General features: G+C 34.4%; 2 protein-coding genes across 6 annotated transcripts in view; both read right to left on the bottom strand.

The window, feature by feature from the left end:
* LOC149779584 (uncharacterized) overlaps positions 1-22297 on the bottom strand; it is a 61896-nt gene extending 39599 nt beyond the window's left edge. Inside the window, exons 1-2 of one of the 5 annotated variants that reach the window (XM_089940333.1) lie at positions 21505-22297; positions 12008-12202 (exon numbers count right to left, since the gene is read on the bottom strand). In XM_089940333.1, coding sequence (XP_089796459.1) covers positions 12008-12014 — 7 coding nt within the window. In that variant the 5' untranslated portion in view covers positions 12015-12202; positions 21505-22297. Of the gene's footprint in view, positions 1-914; positions 1305-2706; positions 4162-12007; positions 12203-21504 lie in introns of those variants that run through there. The other 4 variants (XM_089940334.1, XM_089940336.1, XM_089940335.1 and 1 more) reach the window with 4 other exon arrangements.
* Positions 15309-24268, bottom strand: part of LOC149779583 (uncharacterized) — a 30035-nt gene continuing 21075 nt past the window's right edge. Inside the window, exons 8-9 of the mRNA XM_089940338.1 lie at positions 22458-22573; positions 15309-17860 (exon numbers count right to left, since the gene is read on the bottom strand). Coding sequence (XP_089796464.1) covers positions 17843-17860; positions 22458-22573 — 134 coding nt within the window. The 3' untranslated portion in view covers positions 15309-17842. The remainder of the gene's footprint in view (positions 17861-22457; positions 22574-24268) is intronic.

Genomic DNA, 24268 nt, shown 5'->3' with positions numbered 1-24268 from the left:
AGTATAAATTAAATTTACATAACAATATTTAAGAATAGCTAATAATTTATAAAAAGCAATATACAGCATTTAGATATATTTATGCAGACTCGGAATTTACTCATTCGGCATAATATTAACACCCTACACAATCAAAACTAAAGAACTAAATTTAAAAAACAAAAATAAAAGTGGGGCAGAATTTTATATAGGATGACTACTTATCCGCTAGTCAATTCGTACAAAGTTCATTAATTATAAATGGAGTTTTCAATAGGCAACTTTAACATAAAATACATCTGACATTGATATTTGACATATATTCCCCTAACTTTAGGGCAATTTTTTATCTCTTTCCTGACGGTCGACCATCACCCACCCACCCCGATCGTCGTCAACGTCGTCTTTGTCGTTGTCTTCGTAGTCATCATCATCGTCATTGGCAGTAGAAGCGCATCAGGTCAACAATGGCAGCATCAAGATCGTACCGGACTATTGAAATCGCCGTCTTCATTTCCGAAGTGGTATCGCAGTGTTACCATTAGCAGCAACATTAATGTCGTTATTGTTGTCAGTGGTTGTAGTATTTGACGGAGAAAGGGCAATATAAATGGTGGCAGAATATTGTTGTAATTTTTCTATGTTGTTGTGTTCTAGCTTTAGTTAGTAGTAGTAGTAGTAGAAGTAGATACAACAGCAGCAACATAATTAGTGGCAGTATGTTGTTGTCATTTCAATGTTGTTGTTCCAGCTGTTAGTAGTCGTAGTACGAATAGTAGTAGTAGTAGTAGTTGTTGTTGTTGTTGTTGTTGTTGTAGAGGTAATAATAGTAGTAGTGGCAGTAGTAGGCATATAATTAAAACGTGTTGAATTGTTACAAAGAATGTTATTTGTGTCATCAAGATGATGAGATTATATTCAAATTAAACACTTACCTAACATTTTAATTTCTTCCTATGAACATTTATTCCTGTAGATACTGATTCAAATGTTCACTGTAAATAGTCGCACCTCCAATTAATTTCAAAGGTAAAGTACTAATGTCCTGAACTAGTATTCATATGGTTGAACGATGTCATAGGTTGCGGAATAACAGACGGACTTATTATATAACAATCGTAAATATGCTTCCCTTTGAATAGGATGGGCATATCTAATCTAAATTCGTTACACTGGTATCCCACAAGACATATTTAACCTAGATAGGATGGGCTGTTTCGGATGAGAGGACCTATCCTCGCAAGATGTAACCCAGTATGATGATTCTTGACATGTGATCTGAAACGTTCTTTATCCCGCATGCCCAGAATAACATCTAGAATGAGCTATTTATTGAATGCGATAAACTTAGAAACATTGATTTTCCAACTGTGTGGGATTCGGCATCTATCTATCTATCTATAGAGAGAGAGAGAGAGAGAGAGATAATGCCGGATAACCCATTAAGCACACTAAGCACGTGTTTAGGGCACCAGCCAAATTAAAATTAATTGTTGATGATAACAATGAGTGAATTATATGACCATTTCGAAATGCGCGTACGAGTATTTTGATTTGGATATGATATTTTCCCACCTTTTTAGCTTTTAATATTGTTGTTTTTGTTTTTGAGTTTGACATTTAGTAGGAGGGGAGCACCATAATATTTTCAGTGCTTAGGGCCCTGGAAGGCCTTAATCCGGCACTGATATATATATATATATATATATATATATATATATATATATATATATATATATATATATATATATATATATACCACCACAACCTAAAAATGAATTACATGGTCGGTCCTTAAAGCTTCGGACGCATGCATAGATATTGTCAGCGGAGATGCCATATACCGGAGATCGGACCAGTTCTAGTGTTGAGCTTTGTTTTCGCATTGATTTTAGCCAAGTAAAAATACTACTGCAGTGAACAACCGGTTTTCTACCAATGTTAGGAGCTTCAAATGCGAAACGGTCACGCGCGGGATTTAGATGAGCTTGCACGACTGCGTCCAGTAAACAAATGTATAGCCATCGAAAAAGAAATATGAAACGCAAGTAATTAATCGATTTGCTCTTTAACGAGTTTAGTAGTACCCGACCGCTTAGGTGGCCTAGTGGTTAGAGCTCGTGGGTTCGATCCCCTGCTGAGTCATACCAAAGACTTACAAAAATGGTCCTAAGAGCTGCCTCGCTTGGCGCTCAGCATTAAGAGGTTAGTGTTAGGACTGGTCGGTCTGGTGTCAGGATAACGTGACTGAGTAGGGCATCATCCTACATGTCTGTGGCATGATGCCCCAGTGCTAGACATCACTATAAACTGCCACACTGCAGACATCGTAGCGATATGACTGATAAATTGTTAAAGCTACGTTAAAAATCCAAATCACACACACACACACCCACACACACACTCTCTCTCTCTTTAACGAGTTCAGAACTAGTTACCATAATGCCAGCCTCAAGTAGTTCAATACGTAAACAGTGTACACTATGATCAACGTTCCCTCTAAGCGAATGGTAGATGTGTGCGCTATGCGCGCTGCATTGTGCAAGCATTACGGTGATTTTAGCATTAATGTTGGATTGAATATTTGGTAATTTTGATCAGCTGCGCGGAGAACAATTCAGCTGTGCGCGCGTAGCTTAGAGGGAACGTTGACTATGATGTAAATGAAGTTGTTAAACTACTTGATTTAGCTATTGACCAGTATGTACATGTCATAGATGTACTAACCTTCACTGGCCATATTTCAAGTTACTGAATTAAAATCTCTTCTTCTCTTTTTTCAATCCACCGCTCTCCCACTGCCTGTATGTGTGAACGAATGAATAGGAAAACTAAACGAGAATAATGAATCTATTTATAACAATGGTGAAATTACATATTGTCTTTATATATGTGGTATATATTTATAGACATGATGTAATAACATACCGTATAGCCCTAACTAAGTAGCACGCCCACAACGGATCCTCTTGAATGTTTACAGATGACCGTAAATGACATAATATAACTACTATGGTGTATATTTTAATGATTATAACATTGGCTTCTACCTGTATGCACCTGTATAACACTGGCTGCTACCTGTATGCACCGCTATAACATTGGCTGCTGCTACCTCTATGCACCGGTATAACATTAGCTGCTATCTACATAGATCGGAGCGTGACGATTTCTTTTATAATTACCTTATATACAATTTTTTTTAAAGCACAAGAGAAAACAGTATTCTCTGCTGGTGGGAGTGGTTAGTTGAAACATTCTGCATCTCTACAGGGACAGTTGAGTTATTTATAGGTATGATAAATCGTAGAAATAACAAATACTTCAAATGCTTTGCTGTGGCTGTGCGTTTTATGTGAGGTGTTCTTACACATGTAGAAGAGGGGTGCAAGTTATTGTCAGAAAGAAAGTTAATGAAACCACAGGGTTATGTATTATTAACTTGTTGGATGAGATTGTAAAATTAAATGTGCATACACCAGCCCTCTCTTTCCGACATCGATAGAGTTGATGCTGGCCACTTTCGTGAATTTGTATTGAACATAAATGATATAGGAAACCAAAAATGTGCTATGTATTTACAGCATAACATAACTATTTGGACAAAGTCTGTAGAGTAAACGTGCTAAGAAATTGAACAATGACACATAGCATATAATATAGAAGTTTTTTGAGGCTGCAACCACCGTAAACATGACTGTTATATACTGAGCAGACTCAACCTAAATTATGTATTTACAGCAATATAACTATTTTGAACAAAATATATGAAGTAAAGGTACTAACAAGTGAAACACTGAGGCGAGCGGCATTTATAAAACAACGAGACTAGAAGCTGTATAACCTTGTAAGAGATTACTGCGGGTGCAACCGCCTAAAACCGAACAAATGAAGAAAACAAACAAAAAACAAGCATATCATTAACAACAAGATAGCATATAACAATTATATACAAGGAGGTATGATGGGGTGGAGGTGGGAAAAATTTACACAGAAAAAGAAACGTCCACACCCAAGAAAAAAAATTGGCTCAACTGACGCCAAAGTCCCTAGCAGAGAGAATCCCTCCGTGCGCAGCCTGTGAGAAAGCATTGCGATTGGCTGGGCAGAACATGTGATTAAAATTTTTAAATATATTGGCCCTTGACAGGGCGTTACCCGGCAAAATACGGCAAATTGTTGACCCAATCACCCCTTCCATAAATATCCTTACGCGAGCGTATATATATATACATATTTTACGATGTATGAATTGAACTAGTTGCACAGATGGCTTACACATTATTGGTATATTTATTGTCCATTAGTAAAACTGGACTAGATTTGAAATAAGTACGGGCTGGCGTTTTGGGGAGTGCACAGCGTCCATGGCTGGCTTGTCAAGTAACTTTTCGACCTTTACCACGCTCGGACATCGTACACGTGGCGGAATGTGGACGATTTCCACCCGCCACAAGACCAGGTGTGTGTGGTACTATTCCAACTCATGGCACAAGCCTTACATTTAGGTTATTAAGGACTTAATAGTCCTACAACCTAACGGCTTAAATTAAATAGTACTCTGTGAGTAATTAAAAAGTCACCTGTTGTGACAGTCAACAGTGATACATGTTCTAAATGAACGAACATCACTATAATTCAAAGAGATAAGACGATGTACTAAAGACTCGTGTTCATTCTGATACAGTGGGTGCAACCATCTTTCAAAGCTTGAGTGTAATTTCATAGTCACCCTCCATTAAAAATGTTCGTTTTAATTGATATAGCAACGATTACATAGTAGCTCTCCAAATATCGCCACTCTGCATCTCTTTTATTTGTTGTCAAGAGTGAAGAAATTTTGAATTTGTCATGCTCTACTTTTTTTTGAAGTCAGTTATATTAATTTCTGGAATTTAAACATAGCTTCATTTTCCGTGGGGGTAGGAGGAAGGCACTGTCGACAATACATTTTTCGTGGGGGTAGGAAGAAGGCACTGCCGACAATACATTTTTCATGGGGGTAGGAGGTAGGCACTGTCGACAATACATTTTTGTGTTTGCTTGCAAAATATGATCAAACGTTCAAAAAGAGAGAAATAACAAAGGAATAAACAAAAACACAGCTGAATAAGAAAAATCAGTGTCATATATCAGCTCGATATTTATTGAACCTCTGCAGTTATGTGTTAGCAATACTAGCAAGGATGGCAAAAAAATGTACACAGTCGTCTAAACAATTTTACTTTATTTAATACAGATTTCAGAAACGATGAATTTGATATGTACGGTTAAGTTTCACATAACTTTTCAGAATTTTTTAAATTTAAGGTTCGAAATATAAGCACTCATATTGAATGGCCATACCTAAATGTCATGTCGTGTTAAATACTAATATATATCGGGGAAAAAACAGCTTCGTTTCTTTGCAAAACATGACAAATGTATTAAAACGTTACTTTCGCATACGATTCGAAATTTTGTCGTTTTCTACGGAAGTGCGTTGGATTTTCACAGGTGACTTATTCATGGTCCCTTTGGTATGTCTTTTGTATGTCGTGTCATTTCTACACGTACCTCAGTTGTAAGCCTTTAGAGAGGCAATGGTTATTATGTAGTCTAGTAGTTCTCGATATTAAAGGACGCGTTAATTAAGGCTGGCGTTTAGTAGGGCTAGTTAGACCAATCGTAATACCGCAACGGTTGTTAGTGAGTGGCGCCAGTTCACCAAAAGAGGAGCGTCGCATGAAATACTGTCTTGTTCAAACGGACTCTTGTATGGCTCGCGAGGTCCACGCAGCAACATCCCCGCCAAATACAGTGCCTTTGTTATCTAGCGTTAACTAAGACAGGTTCGTATATCATCACAGCAAGGACAAGCTCGGCAGGTATGATTTTTATTTGTAACAAACTCGGTTGGTTTTCATTTGCAACAAACTCGGTTGGTTTTCATTTGCAACAAACGCGGTTGGTTTTCATTTGTAACAAACTCGGTTTGTTACAAAACAAGGGAGAAGCATTGGTCATAATTTTTCTTAGCAAACAAGAGTTAAGTGCGATTTGAAAATATTGTCGCACAAACTAAAACGGACTTTTTTTTGGGTGGGGTTATGGAGATATGCTCTTGAGCCATGCATATAGCAAACATCTGATTAGGTGAACACCCGATCATAACAGAAAAAATAATTTGCATAATTGAAAATTACTTTATTCATTGTGCATATCTTTTCAGTGCACTGGTAACACATGTATTTTTTATTCTTGCTGTTTTCTATTTCATATATAAGTAGAAACAATATTGAAATATTTTTTTCCTTCTGTCAGTCCATTATAATTGCCAAATATATGAAAAATTTTATGCATCATAAATAATGGTATAAAACTGATTATATTAAATTCAACACTGTCTAGGAAAGTGATAAAAAGAGTTTGATAGTTTAACATGAAAACAACGATATTTGTATTAAGAGATAATTATACAACGTATATTTTATCCATTCCAACTTTGGAATGTCTAAAAAAATATGCAGATTTACATAGTACATGTAATCAATATAACACTGAAATAAGCAGCAATACTTTTTAAAGTAAGATAGTGAAACAGTGTAGTTCGAATGTGCAATAAATTATGTGACCGAATTTATGGAAAATCAACATCTGTTTCAATCAGTACGTGGTTTCTCTCTCTCTCTCTCTCTCTCTCTCTCTCTCTATATGCTATTTTAAATTCAACCGCAAGAATAGGCAAATTAGAGAAAGAAAAAAAAATTGCAAATTTTAAAGGTTCAACGTGATCGTTGTTGATGGATGTCCTGTCGGCTTGTAGATAATACCTGAAGACAATTCATCATCGAAAACAAAAACTGTAGAAGTTAGCTTTTACCGTTTTTAAAGAATGGCAAAAAAAACAGTATTGTATAATTCTTTACCATCAACCTGAAAGTCCAGTTTCTCGCACAAATATCAATCAATTGAGGGAATAAATTAAACAAAATAAATAAATCAAATAACAAAAATGGTCACGTGAACAATCTACCTACACATTACACAGACATGCAAGAGAAACAGTATGCCATCAAAATAAATGATGGAGGGAAACACAAAACATTGAAATATCAGGTAGCAGGAAAACTCCCGAGATTTTCAAAGTTAGACATTTTCTATAATGTGGCAGATGTGGCACAAAAACAGTGCATTTGACCAGGTGAAATAAAAATATTAAGGGGGAGTTCGAGACAGACATTTTATGCCCCTTTCTAATGAGCGCAGAATAACCGGAACGTTTCCTTAAGTAGGTTTTCTTTACAATTAGATGGTTACAATTATATCCCTAGAAACGTTTAAAATGAAGGAGCTCCGAGAAGCCTAGTCTCTAGGCAGCCGCCACGTGTTCCGTCCCACAGACCCCTCGTTGTACATCTAACCCTCACCCAGACACACACACAGACGGAGAGTCATTTGTCACTTGAAATTTGACCATCATTTTATTCTTGTGCACATTTATTGGGTATTATACACATTTTGAATAAATAGACACATAGATTTTTGCTTTGTTGCTCTTTCGAGGAAAGTAAGGGTCCTTTTGAATTTTTTGAAATCTTCACCCAACACTTGACCTGATCATGTTGTCCTGGTATCTGCCATTGGACATGCATTATATATATGAAATGCTAGAGGGGAAAATGTTTATCCAACGAATCAGGAAAAACGTCATAAAGAGACTAGCTGGTTAATAAATGATATTTAAATAAAGAAACGAAGATAGATAACATTAACAAATATGAAACTGATTACAACCACAGGATATAGGGCAAGTGCCTCAGTGTGTCCTTTGGGAAAGGCACTTAGCTCCCATTTCCTCGGCATCATATAGTCATTAATGTGTTAAAATGCCGTTAAAACCAACAAAACAAACACAAATTTCCAAGCAACATCCAGTAATAACTTAAACTACTCAAAAAAAGATACAAAACACTGAGTTGCAAATTGTTACAAATGCATCAACAACAAAAAATGATAGAGAAGTTGAAAGAATGGAAGCACAAAATACAGAGATTGCTTTAAAGTAACAAGCGTAAGCTGATGTTATTGTGGATGAAATGAAAATATTAGAAAATGTGATCAACAAAGAATTGCAGGCAAATGCGAAAAAACACTAAATAGTATTTCAGTGTACTTGCAAAAAAATTCATATACGAATTATAGATAAGCATTGTTCAGTATGTTAATTGTGCCAATTTCAACGTCTACTAACAATATACTTTAATCACAGATAAAAAGAGGAAAGAATAACGCCAGTTTAAAAAGTCCATATCGTCTTCAACTTTCAGAGTGGACTATGACGAACATTACGAGAATATCTTTCTATTACTAAACGATACGCACGAGAAAATGCATGGTAACTATAGAAACGGGCAACAATTTAAGGAAATTCCATGAATCATTTAAACTCAGATTGAACCTTATCATCATTACTGATGTAGAAAATGATGGTATTCCACAGGCTGATAAATGATGCTTGACAGCACGATTAGAAATTTTGAAGAGGAAAAAGAAGAGAATGTGAGTGACGATTTCGTAGAGGAGAATGATTATGATGATGGTGGTCCTAATGTCATATCTGCAAATGCTATCCGATACTCAGACGTTCAGATGACACTTGACAGTTTAGAAACTGACAAAAACAATATTCTCCATAAAAAACAATTATTTGTACTGATACTAATGATCACATGGATTGTTACAGTTTACTTTTTTAAATAGGTTATAAAATACAACTCAGTCCAGTCATGGATGTTTTTGATACAGCATGTAGAAAAATTAACCATGCAATAAGAAACCATTTTTGTCACACAAAAAAATAATATGCAATAATACACTAGAAGAAATCACAATGACCAGCACTCTGAAATAGCCAGCCTGTCAGGGTTCCGATAATAGTAAGTATTGGTATAGCTACCGTTAAGATAACTCAAACCAACAACTGGCTAATGTTTCAAAGCCATTGTTTATTTTCTCAAAAGAATGATTCCCTCAGTAAAAGACTGAGGATGAGGTAAAGTAGGTGGAGTACATGGAAGTGAAATAAGAGGAGCAGAAGTTTGAGGCGGAGCAGTGATGGGAAAAAACGGTACTTTTTACAGAATTTGCTACAGACAAAGCAACTGATGATATAGTTAGTGCTGTCACCGTAACTTGTTACACCCTTTTCTTTAACACCTATTGTTATTTTTTAAGATTATTTCATTAATTATTTTATTGTTTTTTTTCTAAAACTGAATTCATATCGAATATGAAACTAATAGTGTGTCTACTTTCAAAGCTTTTCAAAGCTTGCAATGCGGCTGTTTTTGTTTGGTCTGTATATGTACCGGTATTTTGGAAAAACTCAATTTGTTTCTCGTAGGAGTCAACATAAATTAATAAATTATATTTTCGATTTGATACTTTCTACAGCTTTGGTAAAGAACCTTAATTAGCTTTCCTCTAGCATAGTAATAGGCCTAATACTCTAATGAACAAACGGAAGAATTTCTTGTGCATAATGAAGTAGCTATGTTAAAGGCCAAACCCAAGTGAAAAAAGTTGAGAGATCAGAGCCTTAAATAGAAAACGTATTTTGCAATGGCATCACCAATTCTGTGAATGACAAAATGTCACCAAAGAGGAAGAACGATTCAGGAGTATAAGGATGACCTTTCTGGTCACTTGTTCAAAACATATGTTCGCTTATTATTTGTGTTGGGGTAATTAACATGTGTTCAAATGAATATTCAGCTTTTGCAGCCTGTTAATGTTTCAATTCCATACCTGGTATCTTTAAACTTGCACTATGAGCTATTCCATTAGCAATGCAATGATGAGCAGGGGTTTGCTTGTATATATCCATACATACAATACGAGATTTCCTAAATAACTTAACATTGCGTGTGTCTTTCATGACACAATAATCGTAAGTGAATGAAGGTTACACTGTTTCATCGTATCCTAAACATACAGTTAATAATCTTTTGATATTTTTGAATAATTTCAGCTCGAATAAAATATTTCCATTTGTGTATAGCGGTTTCATTAAACCTTTCAAAGCTATCCATGCATTCATATGGGTAATATTTTTCCTTAAATATTTTGAATTTCAGGTTTCGAAAATGTTTCCATGTGCTGTACATTTTTCATCATTTAGTTATTTTTTTATTCAGCTATACTGTGGGCTGCCCTAATGAATCTAACTTTGTCCACTGTTGGTGTCATTTCTTTGCCTTAATCCATGAACCTAATAACTTTGAAATCCTTTCTAAATAAAATATATTTATCGTGCTTACTTGCATGATTTAGCTATTCAGCTAGATAAGTTATTAATTAACAATCGTATGTATTCTGCATATTTAAAATTCAAACTGCATTCGTTAAAACTGCCTCTTATATGATGGTGGTCGCAAACTTCGTCTTTAAAGATGTATTTACTGATTAGAACGGGTTTTTTTTCCACCTGCGTCTGTAAATGCGGTAAGTTCTGCAATATTTAATTTTGGGGGGGGGGGGGTCTTATGTCACTATACACTATTCTTCAAGGTTTGCTATTTTACCCTAGGCATAGTAAAATCCTTTAATACAATATGTGTCTCTGTAAACTATTGGCTTATATCAAAATCCTTTAATATGTATTTCTGTCAACTATTGGCTTATATCAAAATCCTTTAATACAATATGTATCTCTGTCAACTATTGGTCTATATCTCTTGTGGACTAAACTGAAGCGAAAACAAAACCCCGATGGAATGTATTAGTTCTTTAGGTCGTACTAGATATGTTAGATGGTTTGAATAGCATCATTATAATTTTGTGACTGTAGTACAATTATATTTTTTAAATCACAGTTAGGAATGGTTAGAGTGGCTCAACCCTATCGTTATCAACATGGGTCCATATTTAATGGCCTTCGGGCGTCATTTGCACAAAACTGAAAGCCCTTTGCTAGTGTGTTTTGTCAAATATGTTTAAATTCTGTTGAGTCGTTTTGAGGAAAAGTTGTTTAAAGGTTTCTTTGTTTTTTAGTAATGGTGGCCACAGTGGATGATGGATCAGCAACCGTTGAAAAAATTTGAAATGGATTTGATGTCCGAATGTCCATTGTAAATCAATGTACAAATTGATCAAGCATTGTATAAGAGGAGATAGTAAAAGTGACCAGTAACGCACGACAGCCAAGTACAATACCATGAACTGACTTGGCCTTACGTCGAGGTACGTTCAAATATGAAGTATCGAATCATGACGAATACAGTGGTCATACATTTTTCAAATCATCACAAAATTTGACTGCTGCATTCAGTTGATCGTTGCTGTGCCACACGTGATAGGCTATACATGGCGGACAGTATATTTTTAAGTGGAGGAAGAATAAAATACCCAGATGAAGAAAAACACAACCAAGCCGTTTGAAGCTACTGGCAATTTTTTTCTCATACCCCTTTTGGCCGCGCCTATTCCTTTAATACAATGGGTTAAATGTGTCTCTTCATTTTAAATACATTCTCATGCCTACAGCTTATGCGAGGATTACCAGGAACGACTGCTTCGTCATATGACTTGCTGAAACAAGAGGCCCAAATTCATCTGATACCACTCTCCTGGGTAGTTGACAATTGTTAGCTGAAAACTGTATTGAAACTATGCGTAAAATAAAAGCTTGGAGTCAGGCCCGGCCCTAGGGCAAGGCGAACGAGACAACAGCCTTGGGCCCTGCGCTAACTCGCAATGCATTTTTTTGCTTGGGGCCCAGTGCTCATCTCTTGCTGCCTTCGGCTCCGCACATCCTAGGGCCGGTCCTGCTTGGAGTACATACTTGCTATGTTGTCTATTAATTTTGATGTCCTTTATCTTCTTTCCAATACCAAATATACAGGAGTAATTTCTTGGTATAACAATGACACGTAATTAATACAACCAGTATTGTCCCTTTCTCCAAATCTCTCACAGCTTCTAGATACTTCACTAATTTATTGCTTAGAAAATGCGCACAGCAAGCCCTTAATGTATTTACACTTACTTGGCATTATAGGTGGAAATCTGTGCAGTCAGCATGGATTCTTGAGTCTGTCCTGTCTACCTGGGGTCTTGCACCTTAAGATACAACTTGGAAAACATTCAAATCTGCACCCATGGGAGCTGCAGTGGTTATGGCACTGGACACCTAACTTGAAGGATGCCAGTTTGAGTGCCAACATCTGATCATCCTGATCAACTATAGAATTTATATTTTTATTTAAGTAATGGGCTTCTTTGCTCACAGTAATTAAATCTGGGCATGTTTCAGGAGGAAATGGTTAGATTTTGTATTTATCAAAAGCTACTCAAATATGATACACATTTCAAACAATTTGTGAGTAATGGCATTACATGTACGAAATATCTTCATACAATACACAAATCATGTGATAACTTATAAACAACAATTATTCCATGCTGTCTAATATGGCAATACAAGCAACTATCAAGCTATATTTAAACACACCAGACTTTGTTTAAATATGCAGTAATTACAAACGTGGTCAAGTTTGAAGCAATATTTCTCTGCAAATAAATTTATACATTTAGACATGGGTTTAAAATAAATCTTTTCTTCTTTAAGGAAGCTCTTTTTCTTGCATCTAAGTAAGCATGAAAATAAATTCTGGTACTCAGATACGTTTATCGGTGTTCACCATAGATAGGTTAGTTCTTCAGCCTAGAGGTTAAACTGCAAACTTAGGAAATTTCCACGCATCTTTTTAAAAATATTTTCATCCACAACGTTGTAACAATTCATCAGTACTTTACAAACTAGTTTAATAAATATAATTATACTATCATATTAATTATCATCTTAGAGTCTTTTTGTTTTGGTTTATATGGTGTTTTGTTCTACCACACAACCAAGGTAATTTGAGTAAAGTGTTACTTTTAATATTGCTATTTGATATATTTCATAAGTTTAAATTAAAGATCATCAATTATTATCCCAAACACGTATTATTTTTCTATATTTTTTTTTTTAATTTGCTCTCTTAAGAGGAGAACTCTGAATAACCACAAACCTGTGATTCTAGATGCTAGTAGTCTTTATCCTAGTTTACAATAAAATCTGGGTCAGTTGGATGCTTTCTGTCAACACTTATTCCATTGACTTTACCTGCTTTCCTCTGACAATAAAATCTGGGTCAGTTGGATGCTTTCTGTCAAAACTAATTCCATTGTTGATGATTGCACATGTTATGTTCCAAGATTACTCAACATTTTGTATCTTCACCCACATGACAGAAATATCGAAAAGCACCTATGCCATGTCACCTTTTCTCAAAGGTGGTCAAATTCTGTTCACTGATTCTCTGAGACAGCTTTTGTAAATGTTTTTTTTAAATTTTTATTAATGGCAGCTATATTGATGGTGCAACATCATCATTTATACAAATCGGAAAGGCAATCAAGCTAAGACACATTGCATAGTCTTATCAAAGTCTCAATTGTGTTCTAGAAAATGCTGTTAAATGTTTTTCTATTTTTAGTAACAGGCGTCATATTTGCTATTTCAGCATCATTTGCAAAAACATTTAGCCTAGCATGGCAGAAAGGTTTATTCAAACAATGTTGAGTAGTTTTGAGAAAGAAGCCATCACATGATTTTCCATTTTATCAACAGTGGCAGTATCTGATGCTCCATAGTTATTCGTTAACTTTGAAAGTCCCTGACGCCTGAGCAATTTCTGTAAAATTTGGTAAATTTCTACTGAGAAGTTTCTAAAAGGAGGTTTAAAGTTTTTATTTGTCTATTATTTTTAGCACTGAAAGCCATTTCTGATGGTGGATTAACATAATTCATGCAAATATTGAAAGCTCATTTGAGGATGAAAAGAAGGAGTTTTTAGGTTGAGCTATCTGTATTCATTTTTTTTCTATCTTTACCTTTTTTGGCCATTGAAGCACTATTGTGCTGAAGTGTATTAAAATGACACACACACACACACACACATATATATATATAATAATGAGGACTTTGTATAGCGCCTAATCTTTAGAAGCCCTAAGCGCTTTACAACATTAAACAATACATATAAGATAAAAAACATATAATGATATGATTACAAAAACAAACACCATGAAATTAGAAAACTTAAAAAAACAATAAAAAAACATGCTGAGAATATATATATATATATATATACATATACATCCATGCATACATTCACATGCCAGTATGATTTCTTTCTAATTTGGTCAAATTATATTTAGCAGTTGCCTTTTGAACAAGTTGTTTAAATGTGTTTATTTTAGTTAATGGTGGATCAACATCATTTGAACAAATGTTTGAAAGACCTTCGTCCCAGCATCCTTTATATTACATATGATCAAATTCTGTTCAGATATTTTGGAGAAGTAATTTAAACTGTTTATATTTTTGGTTGTCATTGTTGGGTTTAACGCCATTTTTCAGCACAAGATAGGCTATATATGGCAGTCAGTATTAATGGTGAAAAAAAACCCGGGGAAAACCCCGGAAAGAACCACCGACAATGGAGAAGCTACTGGCATGCTTTCTCACATACTTACATTGGCCAAACCCGAGACTCTAACCCAAGCAGACATAGGTGAGATGGCAATGATCCATAACGGTGAGCGCTTCAGATCACTAGGTCACTCGGGGCCCCTATATTTTTGGTAATGTGGGCCATATTTGATGGCAGATGTCATAATTTGAACAATTAAAATGTCCCATAATGCCTTCTGTTGAATTTGGTCATAATCTATTCAATGTGTTTTGAAAAGAGGTAATTAATAAGCTTTTCTATTTTTAGCAATGACAGTCAAATTTTATGGTGATTTGGCATCAACGTGATAACTCTGAAAAAGCTTCAGAGTAAGAATGCTCTCTGTCAAACTTTGCCACATTCTGTTTATCAGTTTTTGAGAAGAGTTAATTTAAATGTTTGTTTTTAGCAACAGCAGCCATATTTGATGGTAGATTGACATTATTTTAAAAAAAACTGAAAAGCTTTGAGCCAGGATGCTTGTGATCAAATTTGGTCAAATTCTGTGGAAGAATTTTTAAGAAGAGATAGTTAAAAGTTTAACTAATTTTAGTATAATGGCCATATTTGATAATGGATCAGAAACATTAAAAAAATATCAGAAACAATTTATGCCAGGATGCTACCTGTCACATTTAGTCAAATTATACTGAACAGTTTCTGAAAAAGAAGTTGATTAAAGGTTTTGGAAATTTTTTAGCAATGTTGGTAAAATTTTACGGTGAATCTCTCTTGTGCAGTTCTTTTTTAAAGTTAAAAATAAATATTTTGAATACAAACAAGTAATTGATATAATAAATAATGTTTAATGACTGTATAGACACGTAATATGTTTTCAAGTTGTGAGGTGTTATATCACATGTACCAGGATCATTTTTAAGTTTGTAAAATAAATAGTCAACAATCTGTCATGCATTTCCTGATGCTAGGATGAAAAAACCATGCAAGGAATTTTCAAGTTATGCAGAAGAGGGAACAAATGAACACTAAACTGTGCTGTCAATTAAAAAGAACATGTCTCAAACTATGCATCAGAGGCATCAGATATGTAAAATGCCTAAACTTTCATGCATGATAGAATACATAAAGCATATAGCATGTGCCACATAGCATCGCAGTACATAAAATTGGTGACCATATAAATAGGTTTGATTAATAGTAGAAATATGGCCATATAAATAGGTTTGATTAATAGTAGAAATATATATAAATATGTATTAATCTGGGTAGATAGGAAACATGTGCAAAAGACATTTGTCTAGCATGACAGGCTTACATACATTTGTAATCATCACAAAATTTAGACAAAATCATATTCAATAAACTATCATTAAAATAGAAGATTTATAATTAATGAAATCAAAATCAAAACCTACTCATTTTTAATTTGGCCAATTTCTGTTAGCATTTATATCTACAGCTAAGTAGAGAAAATTATGGGATAGAGACTGTTTGGTTAAATGCAATCTACACTGCAGTTGACAGCATGTGTTGCACGTGAGTGGTTGAAGAATAAAATTAAATATCTTTGATGGATTTTAGGGTTTAAAAAATAGCAGTTTTGTCAGGTTGAATGTTGTGACTGACATTTATTAAATACAACAAATACATGTAGCATACATGTAGATACATATAAATCAAGTATATACACACTGATATACAAAATAATAGCTACACATATTTGAAATAAGCAAGTACGGAAACTGTTTACCAAAGAATGCAAAAGATATTTGAATGACATTTTTTTTCTACAAAACAGTACTACAAAGATTTCATTAAAGGTGGCATACTTAGTAAACCATCACAAATTTACAACTATTATGTTGCAATCCTATGTTAAAATGTATTTTAAAAAACACCTTTTATGTTGCAATTCTATATTAAAATATATTTTAAAAAACACCTAGATATTATTCTAGATTCATTCTGTATACAATCTAAAAGTAAATCGAGAAAGGTAAAAATAATGCTCACATCAGAAAAGTCTATCAGTCTCTTACTTTAATTTTTATCAACTATGACAATTCTTTTGCCAATTCAAACCCGCTTCTAGATCTGTAGATTAAACTTTACGTCTACCATAAAAAATGAATCATTGTCAAAATATCTTCTCTTGGCTCTTAAATGCTTTCTTTAAAGTATAGACCAGCTATGAGGGATTATCTGAGTGATGTAAGTTTTACACCATCTCATTTCTCAGAGAAAGAGGAAGAGATAGATAAGTAGTACGTTTTTCATGTAAACAGAGAAAATTTAGACATTATTAGAAAAACACAAAGTCATAGGTAATGTAGCCAGTACTGTAAGTGTTAGACTGAACTCTTTGCTGACATTCACATATAATGCTTTATTTGCTATTTAGTGATAGATCACATTGTAACCACTTGCCAATTCTGCTTGGTCCCCTATTAAACAGTGCACTGCCACTGCCAGATTGTTAGAAAATAGATTAGAACTATTTTAATCTACTCTTAAATTTTTGTTTTCTCTGTTTCCCAGTCCAACAAATATACAACTACCACCTAAAATGGAACATATATACTCGCTTACAAGTCAAGTCCAACTGCAAAATGAACAGACCCAGATCTGCCACCGCATAATGCATCAACTGATCTGGTTCTGGCGCATTATGATATGGCAGATCAGGATCTTAAAGTTTGTTGTTTGCAATTTGACTTGACTTATATATGGTTAGCTCAAGTAATCACTATTTTCCTTTCAAGCTCATCATTTCAAATGCAATCTGGCTGTATATTCTACAAAAGAGAGTTCCTACGATCTGAATTATTTTCACAATGGAGTATCATTTGCTTTCACTGGGTGTTACATGTACAAAAGATTCTTTCCAAGTTGCAAATAAGTCTGAGTAACAGAAAACCCAGATTGAAGTGTAAGTTTAGAAAGAGAGGGAGCATATGGACAAGGCAGTTATCTAGTCCAACATCCATCCAAAGCATATGCACTGGTCAGTTATCTAGTCCAACAACCATGCAAAACATATGCACCAATCAGTTATCTAGTTTTTCATCCATGCAAAGCATATGCACCAATCAGTTATCTAGTTTTTCATCCATGCAAAGCATATGCACAGGTTAGTTATCGAGCCCAAAATCCATGCAAAACATATGCATAGGTCAGGTATCAAGCCCAACATTCATGTTTATGTTATGCATAGGTCAGTTATCTAGCCCAACATTCATGTTTAGGTTATGCATAGGTCAGTTATCTAGCCCAACATCCATGTTTAGGTTATGCATAGGTCAGTTATCTAGCCCAACATCCATGCAAAATTAGGGATAGCAGAAATACATGAATATACATTACCTACAGGAGAATGGCTGTTGAAGAAAGACGAAGGAAACTGTGAAATGTCAGTAATGACAAGAACTGCATTATCTAATTCAAAGTTACAATTTATGTAACTAAGAGCTGCATCCTTCCATAATTTTGTGACCGCATGTAGAGGTTGACCTCAACAAATTACATTTATTATCTCGATGTAAGAAAGATCTGCCACATACCATCACAAAGTCTTTAACAATTACAACCTTATTCTCTGTTTTGAAGAAATGATTTGTAAATTTCATTTCTCATTTTTAGCTCAAAGAAAGAAAAGGCGCAAACATAAATAAATAAAATTATGTGAAAGAAAAAAAATACACCTCTTTCAACCATTCAGTTCAATTATTCTGTTAATTCCAAGATAACTGAGAAAGGGGCCATACCGTTATTCTGGCAATGTTCTCAAGAGTAATGAATTATTAACTCAAGATTGCTGGACTCCTTTGCATTTACTTGAATAGTGGATGTCTTTCAGTGACATGACCATTGACACTATGGGGGACTCCCATCTCACGGCCACAAGGTCTGAAATTCTTTCTTGGGAAACGGAATCTAGGCATAAAATTATCGGACCTAATTTTTGCTGTTCACTCAAAATTTTATGCCATAACTACTTTAAAATCACTGTAACCAATATATAGATATTTCATTTTCCCAAGATTCAAAATCAAATCCTTTTCCACTATATCTGAACAGAATGGTAAGGTCCCTCATGCCCTCATATGGAATTATGTGGAATTATGTCTGCCAACTGTCAATGTGTAGGTAATGTAACTGAGATACCAAGCCATCAGTGTGTAGGTAATGTAACTGAGATACCAAGCCATCAATGTGTAGGTAATGTAACTGAGATACCAAGCCATCATTGTGTAGGTAATGTAACTGAGATACCAAGCCATCAGTGTGTAGGTAATGTAACTGAGATACCATGCCATCTATGTGTAGGTAATGTAACTGACATACCAAGCCATCAGTGTGTAAGTAATGTAACTGAGATACCAGGCCATCGTTGTGTAGATAATGTACTCAAGATACCAAATCATCATTATCTTGGTAATGTAACTGAGTGGGTAATAATACTGACATACCAAACTACCACTGGTAAGTAGTGTAATCAAGATACCAACTATCAATGTGTAGGTATTGTACTTGTTGTTGTTGTTGTTGTTGTAGGGTTTAACGCCATTTTTCAGCACACGATAGGCTATACATGGCGGCCAGTATTAATGGTGGAGGTATTGTACTTAAAATACCAACTATCAATGTAAAGGTAGTTTACTCAAAATACCAACTATCAATGTGTAGGTAGTGTACTCAAGATACCAACTATCAATTTGTAGGTACTGTACTCAAGATAACTATCAATGTGTAGATAATGTACTTAAGATACCAACTATCAATGTAAAGGTAGTGTACTCAAAATACCAACTATCAATGTGTAGATAGTGTACTCAAGATACCAACTATCAATGTGTAGGTAGTGTGCTCAAGATACCAACTATCAATGTGTAGGTAGTGTACTCAAGCTACCAACTATCAATGTGTAGTTAATGTACTCAAGTTAACAACTATCAATGTGTAGGTAGTGTACTCAAGATACCAAACTATCAATGTGTAGATAATGTACTCAAGATACCAAACTATCAATGTGTAGATAATGTACTCAAGATACCAAACTATCAATGTGTAGGTATTGTACTCAAGATACCAAACATAAATGTGTAGATAATGTACTCAAGATACTAAGCCATCAATGTGTAGGTAATATAATTTTGACACCAAACTATCAATGTGTAGGTAATATAATTTTGACACCAAACTATCAATGTGTAGGTAATGTACTCATGATACCAAACTATCAATGTGTAGGTAATGTACTCATGATACCAAACTATCAATGTGTAGTTAATGTACTCATGATACCAAACTATTAATGTGTAGGTAATGTAATTTTGATACCAAGCTATCAATGTGTAGGTAATACTCAAGATGTGAAACCTTTCATCACTCACATATCGTACTCATAAAAATTTGGGTGAAAATATTTTGCTCTGAAACTAAAAATATATCCAATCTATTATATGAACACCATAACCATCTAAAAGTCAGATTTAACAATTTAAACAGTTTTGTATGGTTTAGATTGCTTAAAGAGGGGTTACTTAATGCTCGATTCAAATCCACTGCATAACCTGAACAGTTGTTTCCATTTTTAACTTAATTCAAATTTAGCAAAGAACTTAAGCAGACACAAAGTTTCTTTATAAATGGATTGCTCTGATGGTCAGTTCAAACAAAACGCACACCTAGTAAATTTAAACATATATAATCAAAATTACAAATATTCATACCTAAGAATTGGCATACCTTTCTATCTAGAAATAAAGCATGCTACTTCAATGATTAGAAGAAGCATTAACTCAGACCTGATAAAAATCAAGATCTATTTATCAATAAGTAGATCTGACAGGCACTACAAGGAGGTCATGTTCTGTTGACCTTTTGATCCACCAATCAAAGTACAGTGTGCAGCTTTGCTATTGATAAAGGGAAAAATGTCATTCGGAACATATTGTTGCTATTAATAACAACAATGCTCAACACGAAATGCAATGCTTTATTTGACATGCTGCTAAAAATAAGCTGACGGGGAATTCAAAGGTTACCAGGACATTAACTTTTTCATGCCTGTCAAACATACTAATTGATGTTTAGATTCTGATTTCAATCAGACTGTTATATCTGACAAGAAAAAATAATGTACATTTAGAAGGGACCACTTTATCTAAAATTTATCACCTAGACTGAACTTGACTGTGTCCTTACGATATAGATGAAGGTTTCATTTTTATTTTCAGTCATATATTACTATAAATTTAGTAGAAGTCTCCAATAGTTAGAACTTATGATATTTGTTCTGTACCCCAAACACTGCCAAAAATGATACATTTGATGCCTTTGTGCTTTATGTACGGTCACTAATATATAAATTACTTAATGTAAAAAATATTGTGACAAGCACAGACAATTCTTGAAATTTAAATTAGAACATCAAAGTTAAAAAAATAAGCAGTGGTATGTCACACAGAAAATAATCTCAATAACCTAAAAAAATTCCACAACAATTAAGACAACATGATAAATATAATCAAATATACACAAGCTTGATGATGAGAGATTAAAACATAATGACAAAATATTAAAGATGTTAAGTCAATAAAGTGTGTGCATTCATACCAAGAGCCGAATGAATCCCATTTATAAATTTTTTTGTGTCTCTTGTGTACCTGATGCTCTGAGTGGATGAACAGAGTTTGCTTTGCAATTCTTGAAAATACCCTAAATCTGAGACATTATGTAAAATTTTAAATCAACTTTTACATCTCAATAATACTGTACTCTTGAAAGTAAGACATCTTGAAATATACCATCGAATGTGTCTAATGCATATTCTACATGAATACAACAAGCTGAGAGATGAAATACTGATATCTGAAGTGATTTATCAACATCTAATTGTACAATTATTTATCAGTTAGCACAGAATTAATATGTTCTCTACTGATACTTAGGAAGCCATTGTAGCAAAGTTGTTAGAGAATCAGTCATGTTATCCAAAGATCACATGTTCCATACCTACCTGGACAGCTTGTTAGGTGCTTTTGATGTGCCCTTGGGAAAGGCAATTTACCCCCATTTTGACAGGATGATGTAGCTAATAATGGGTTAAATGTTCCACTGAAATCGAGAAAAACTATCTATCTATCTTGAAAACATCTTTGCTAGCCAAGGTTCCAATGTGTAAAGCCTATCAATACCTTGGCAGATCGTTCAGATATTTTGGTGCTTCAGGTCGGGTCTGTGAATTTCATTTGATGTGGCAGCAAGCCAACACATCTAATCAAAATCAAGTTGTTCAAATTTGAACAATATTCCTACAAGATGAAGACAAGTGAGCACACAGCTGGAATGGACTTGTACAAATACATCCTTTCCCTCAAAAACACATGTAGTAGCTCCTCTCTGGTATAAAATCATACTTGCCATTTTAAACTTACAAAGTATCCTTTTGAAGTCAGTTGCTTCCACCATTTTCATGTTATTGGTTAGTTGGCATTACATACTAAGGGAGACAATTCATGAAATCCAATAGATGTCACTAGGACAAAGCTCTGAAATATCTGTACGATCCACCAAGGCGTATATAGAGTTAACACATCGGAACCTTGGCTAGCGAAAATGTCTTGAAAAAAGAGTGGATTTAAAATTCTTTTACATTCTAGTCATATACATGAGTAATTTTATGCATAATGAAATTATTCTCCAATTGTCTGCAGATATCTGTACTATAAAATGTCTACCTAAAAGGAAACAAATAATATATAAAAAAATAATCAAACAAAAAAATCATTCATAATTAATATAAGCCATGACATATTTTCAGGTTTTCAGAGAATAGTCCTGCATGCATTGACCACTGTGTGACTTCTTTTTCAAGTCATCAATGTCAATTGATGCCTCTGGCAAAGCAATCTTTGCATTTTGGTCCACATCTGAGACAGGTTTTGCAGTACTATAATCAGCAGTACCCACCTCCTTAACACCGTTGGGAGCTTGATTCCACACATTCTCTGGCTGGGCAGCATCCTTCTCAGTTTCCATCACTGTGGTACTTTGGTCACTCTGTCCATTAATGATGTTTATGTGGACTAAAAATAGAAAATTGTAAACATGATTACATATGGTATAAAACTACAACCTACAAAATACATGTATGATCTATCAAGGCATATGTGTACTGATACAGAAATATGAAAACTGTATCAACATAAGACCCAACACTCAAAATTATTTCTTTTGCAAAAACTTTGGCTCCATAGTTTTCTGCAAGATTATTTAACCTGATAAAATGGTAAACACATTATTTCTGTTTAGTTACTTTCAATAAATATAACAAAGTGTTTGCCAGTAAACATGAATCCCCTTGCCAACAAGAATGTGTTTGGAGTAGCTGACAGTATTGGTATGGAGAACTGAAGCCAAGTCAATGGGAGTGAAGAGTCTTGTGAAAGCCATGACTGAGTCAGGCTGGTCTGAACTGGATCTGAATTTGCTGCCCACTAGTATTGAGCCTCAAATAAAAACTGAGCCACTGCAATATATACTACATTACTATATAATACTATATTATTAATGCAATAGACTATATTATACTCAAACTGATGCATCAACACAAAATAATTTTATCAGCATTGGAACAAAATAAAATGTGATTAGTCTATATGTAATATGGTTAAAGATACAAAGGATCAAAAAAACAAAATGTCTGAAAATAAAACATCACTCAAGCATAAAATTAGGTCCATGCCAGAGTTTGGTGTTGTGGAGTTCCTTGCTTTGAGATGATTCCAAACATCAATTTTTGAGGCTGTAGGTACAGTACAGTCTAAGATAAGAGGGTAACACAATTTACAATCACTATTCCAGTATAGGTTACCTGGCAATACCCCCCACCTGCGATCCATGTCTATCAAACAGTATAAAATTCCCCATCCAAATAAAGAATTATTTTAAAAAAAGTTTCCAATACTCTGGAACTTTGCTCTGGAATAGTATTCCAGTTGAGATTAGAAATGCCCACTCTATTTCTTTCTTCCAAACCCAATATATCCAGTGGCTTCAGAGATGCAGCTAAAATAAATAAATTCCTTTGTATGAGGGCCTCAAGGTAGATTAGTTCTTAGCTAACTGTGTTACCCTCTTTAAATTAAATTAAATTATTATTATTATTATTAGAAGGGCATAATTAACAATCAGCTGAAAATGCACAAGCAAAAACTAGATCCCAGTGACCTAGGCTGGGTATGGTTGAATTAGTCTGTTTTAAATGCATCCAAATATTAATTTGCATGAGTGCAGGTGAAAATTAGTTCAAGATAATGATGGGGTAAGAAACAAAAAGTTGAAAATGCACAAGTTAACCAATCATGAAAATTTACATCACAGTGATCTGCTTTAGGTATGTTGAACTGCTCATCATGAGATGCATTCAGATATCAAGTTTTACTAGTGTAGGTCAAATACCATCTAAGATACGGAGATGAAATAAACAAATAGCTAAAAAAACATCTGTTCAGACATGAAAATTATTTTGCAGCTACCTACATTTAATTGCTTCCCAAGATGCATCTGCATACCTATTTTCATGAGTGCTGGTGAAGTAACATCCAAGATATTTGAGGGCATAATGAATGAGTAGCTAAAAATACAACTGTCACTAAAAGTTATTATGTCACATTGATCTAGTTTTGATATCAGCTCATTAAGTGAAATAAGCTCCAATATACTGATTGTGTACTAAGCACATGAAGTTATTAAAGCATGAAAACTAGGTCACAGCAACC

The sequence above is a fragment of the Sinohyriopsis cumingii genome, chromosome 17 (genome assembly GCF_028554795.1).
Source record: "Sinohyriopsis cumingii isolate HCF-2022 chromosome 17, ASM2855479v2, whole genome shotgun sequence".
In the NCBI taxonomy this organism is placed as follows: Eukaryota; Metazoa; Mollusca; class Bivalvia; order Unionida; family Unionidae; genus Sinohyriopsis; species Sinohyriopsis cumingii.
Note: the sequence above shows the minus strand (reverse complement) of the source record. Positions and strands in the feature narration are given on the sequence as shown.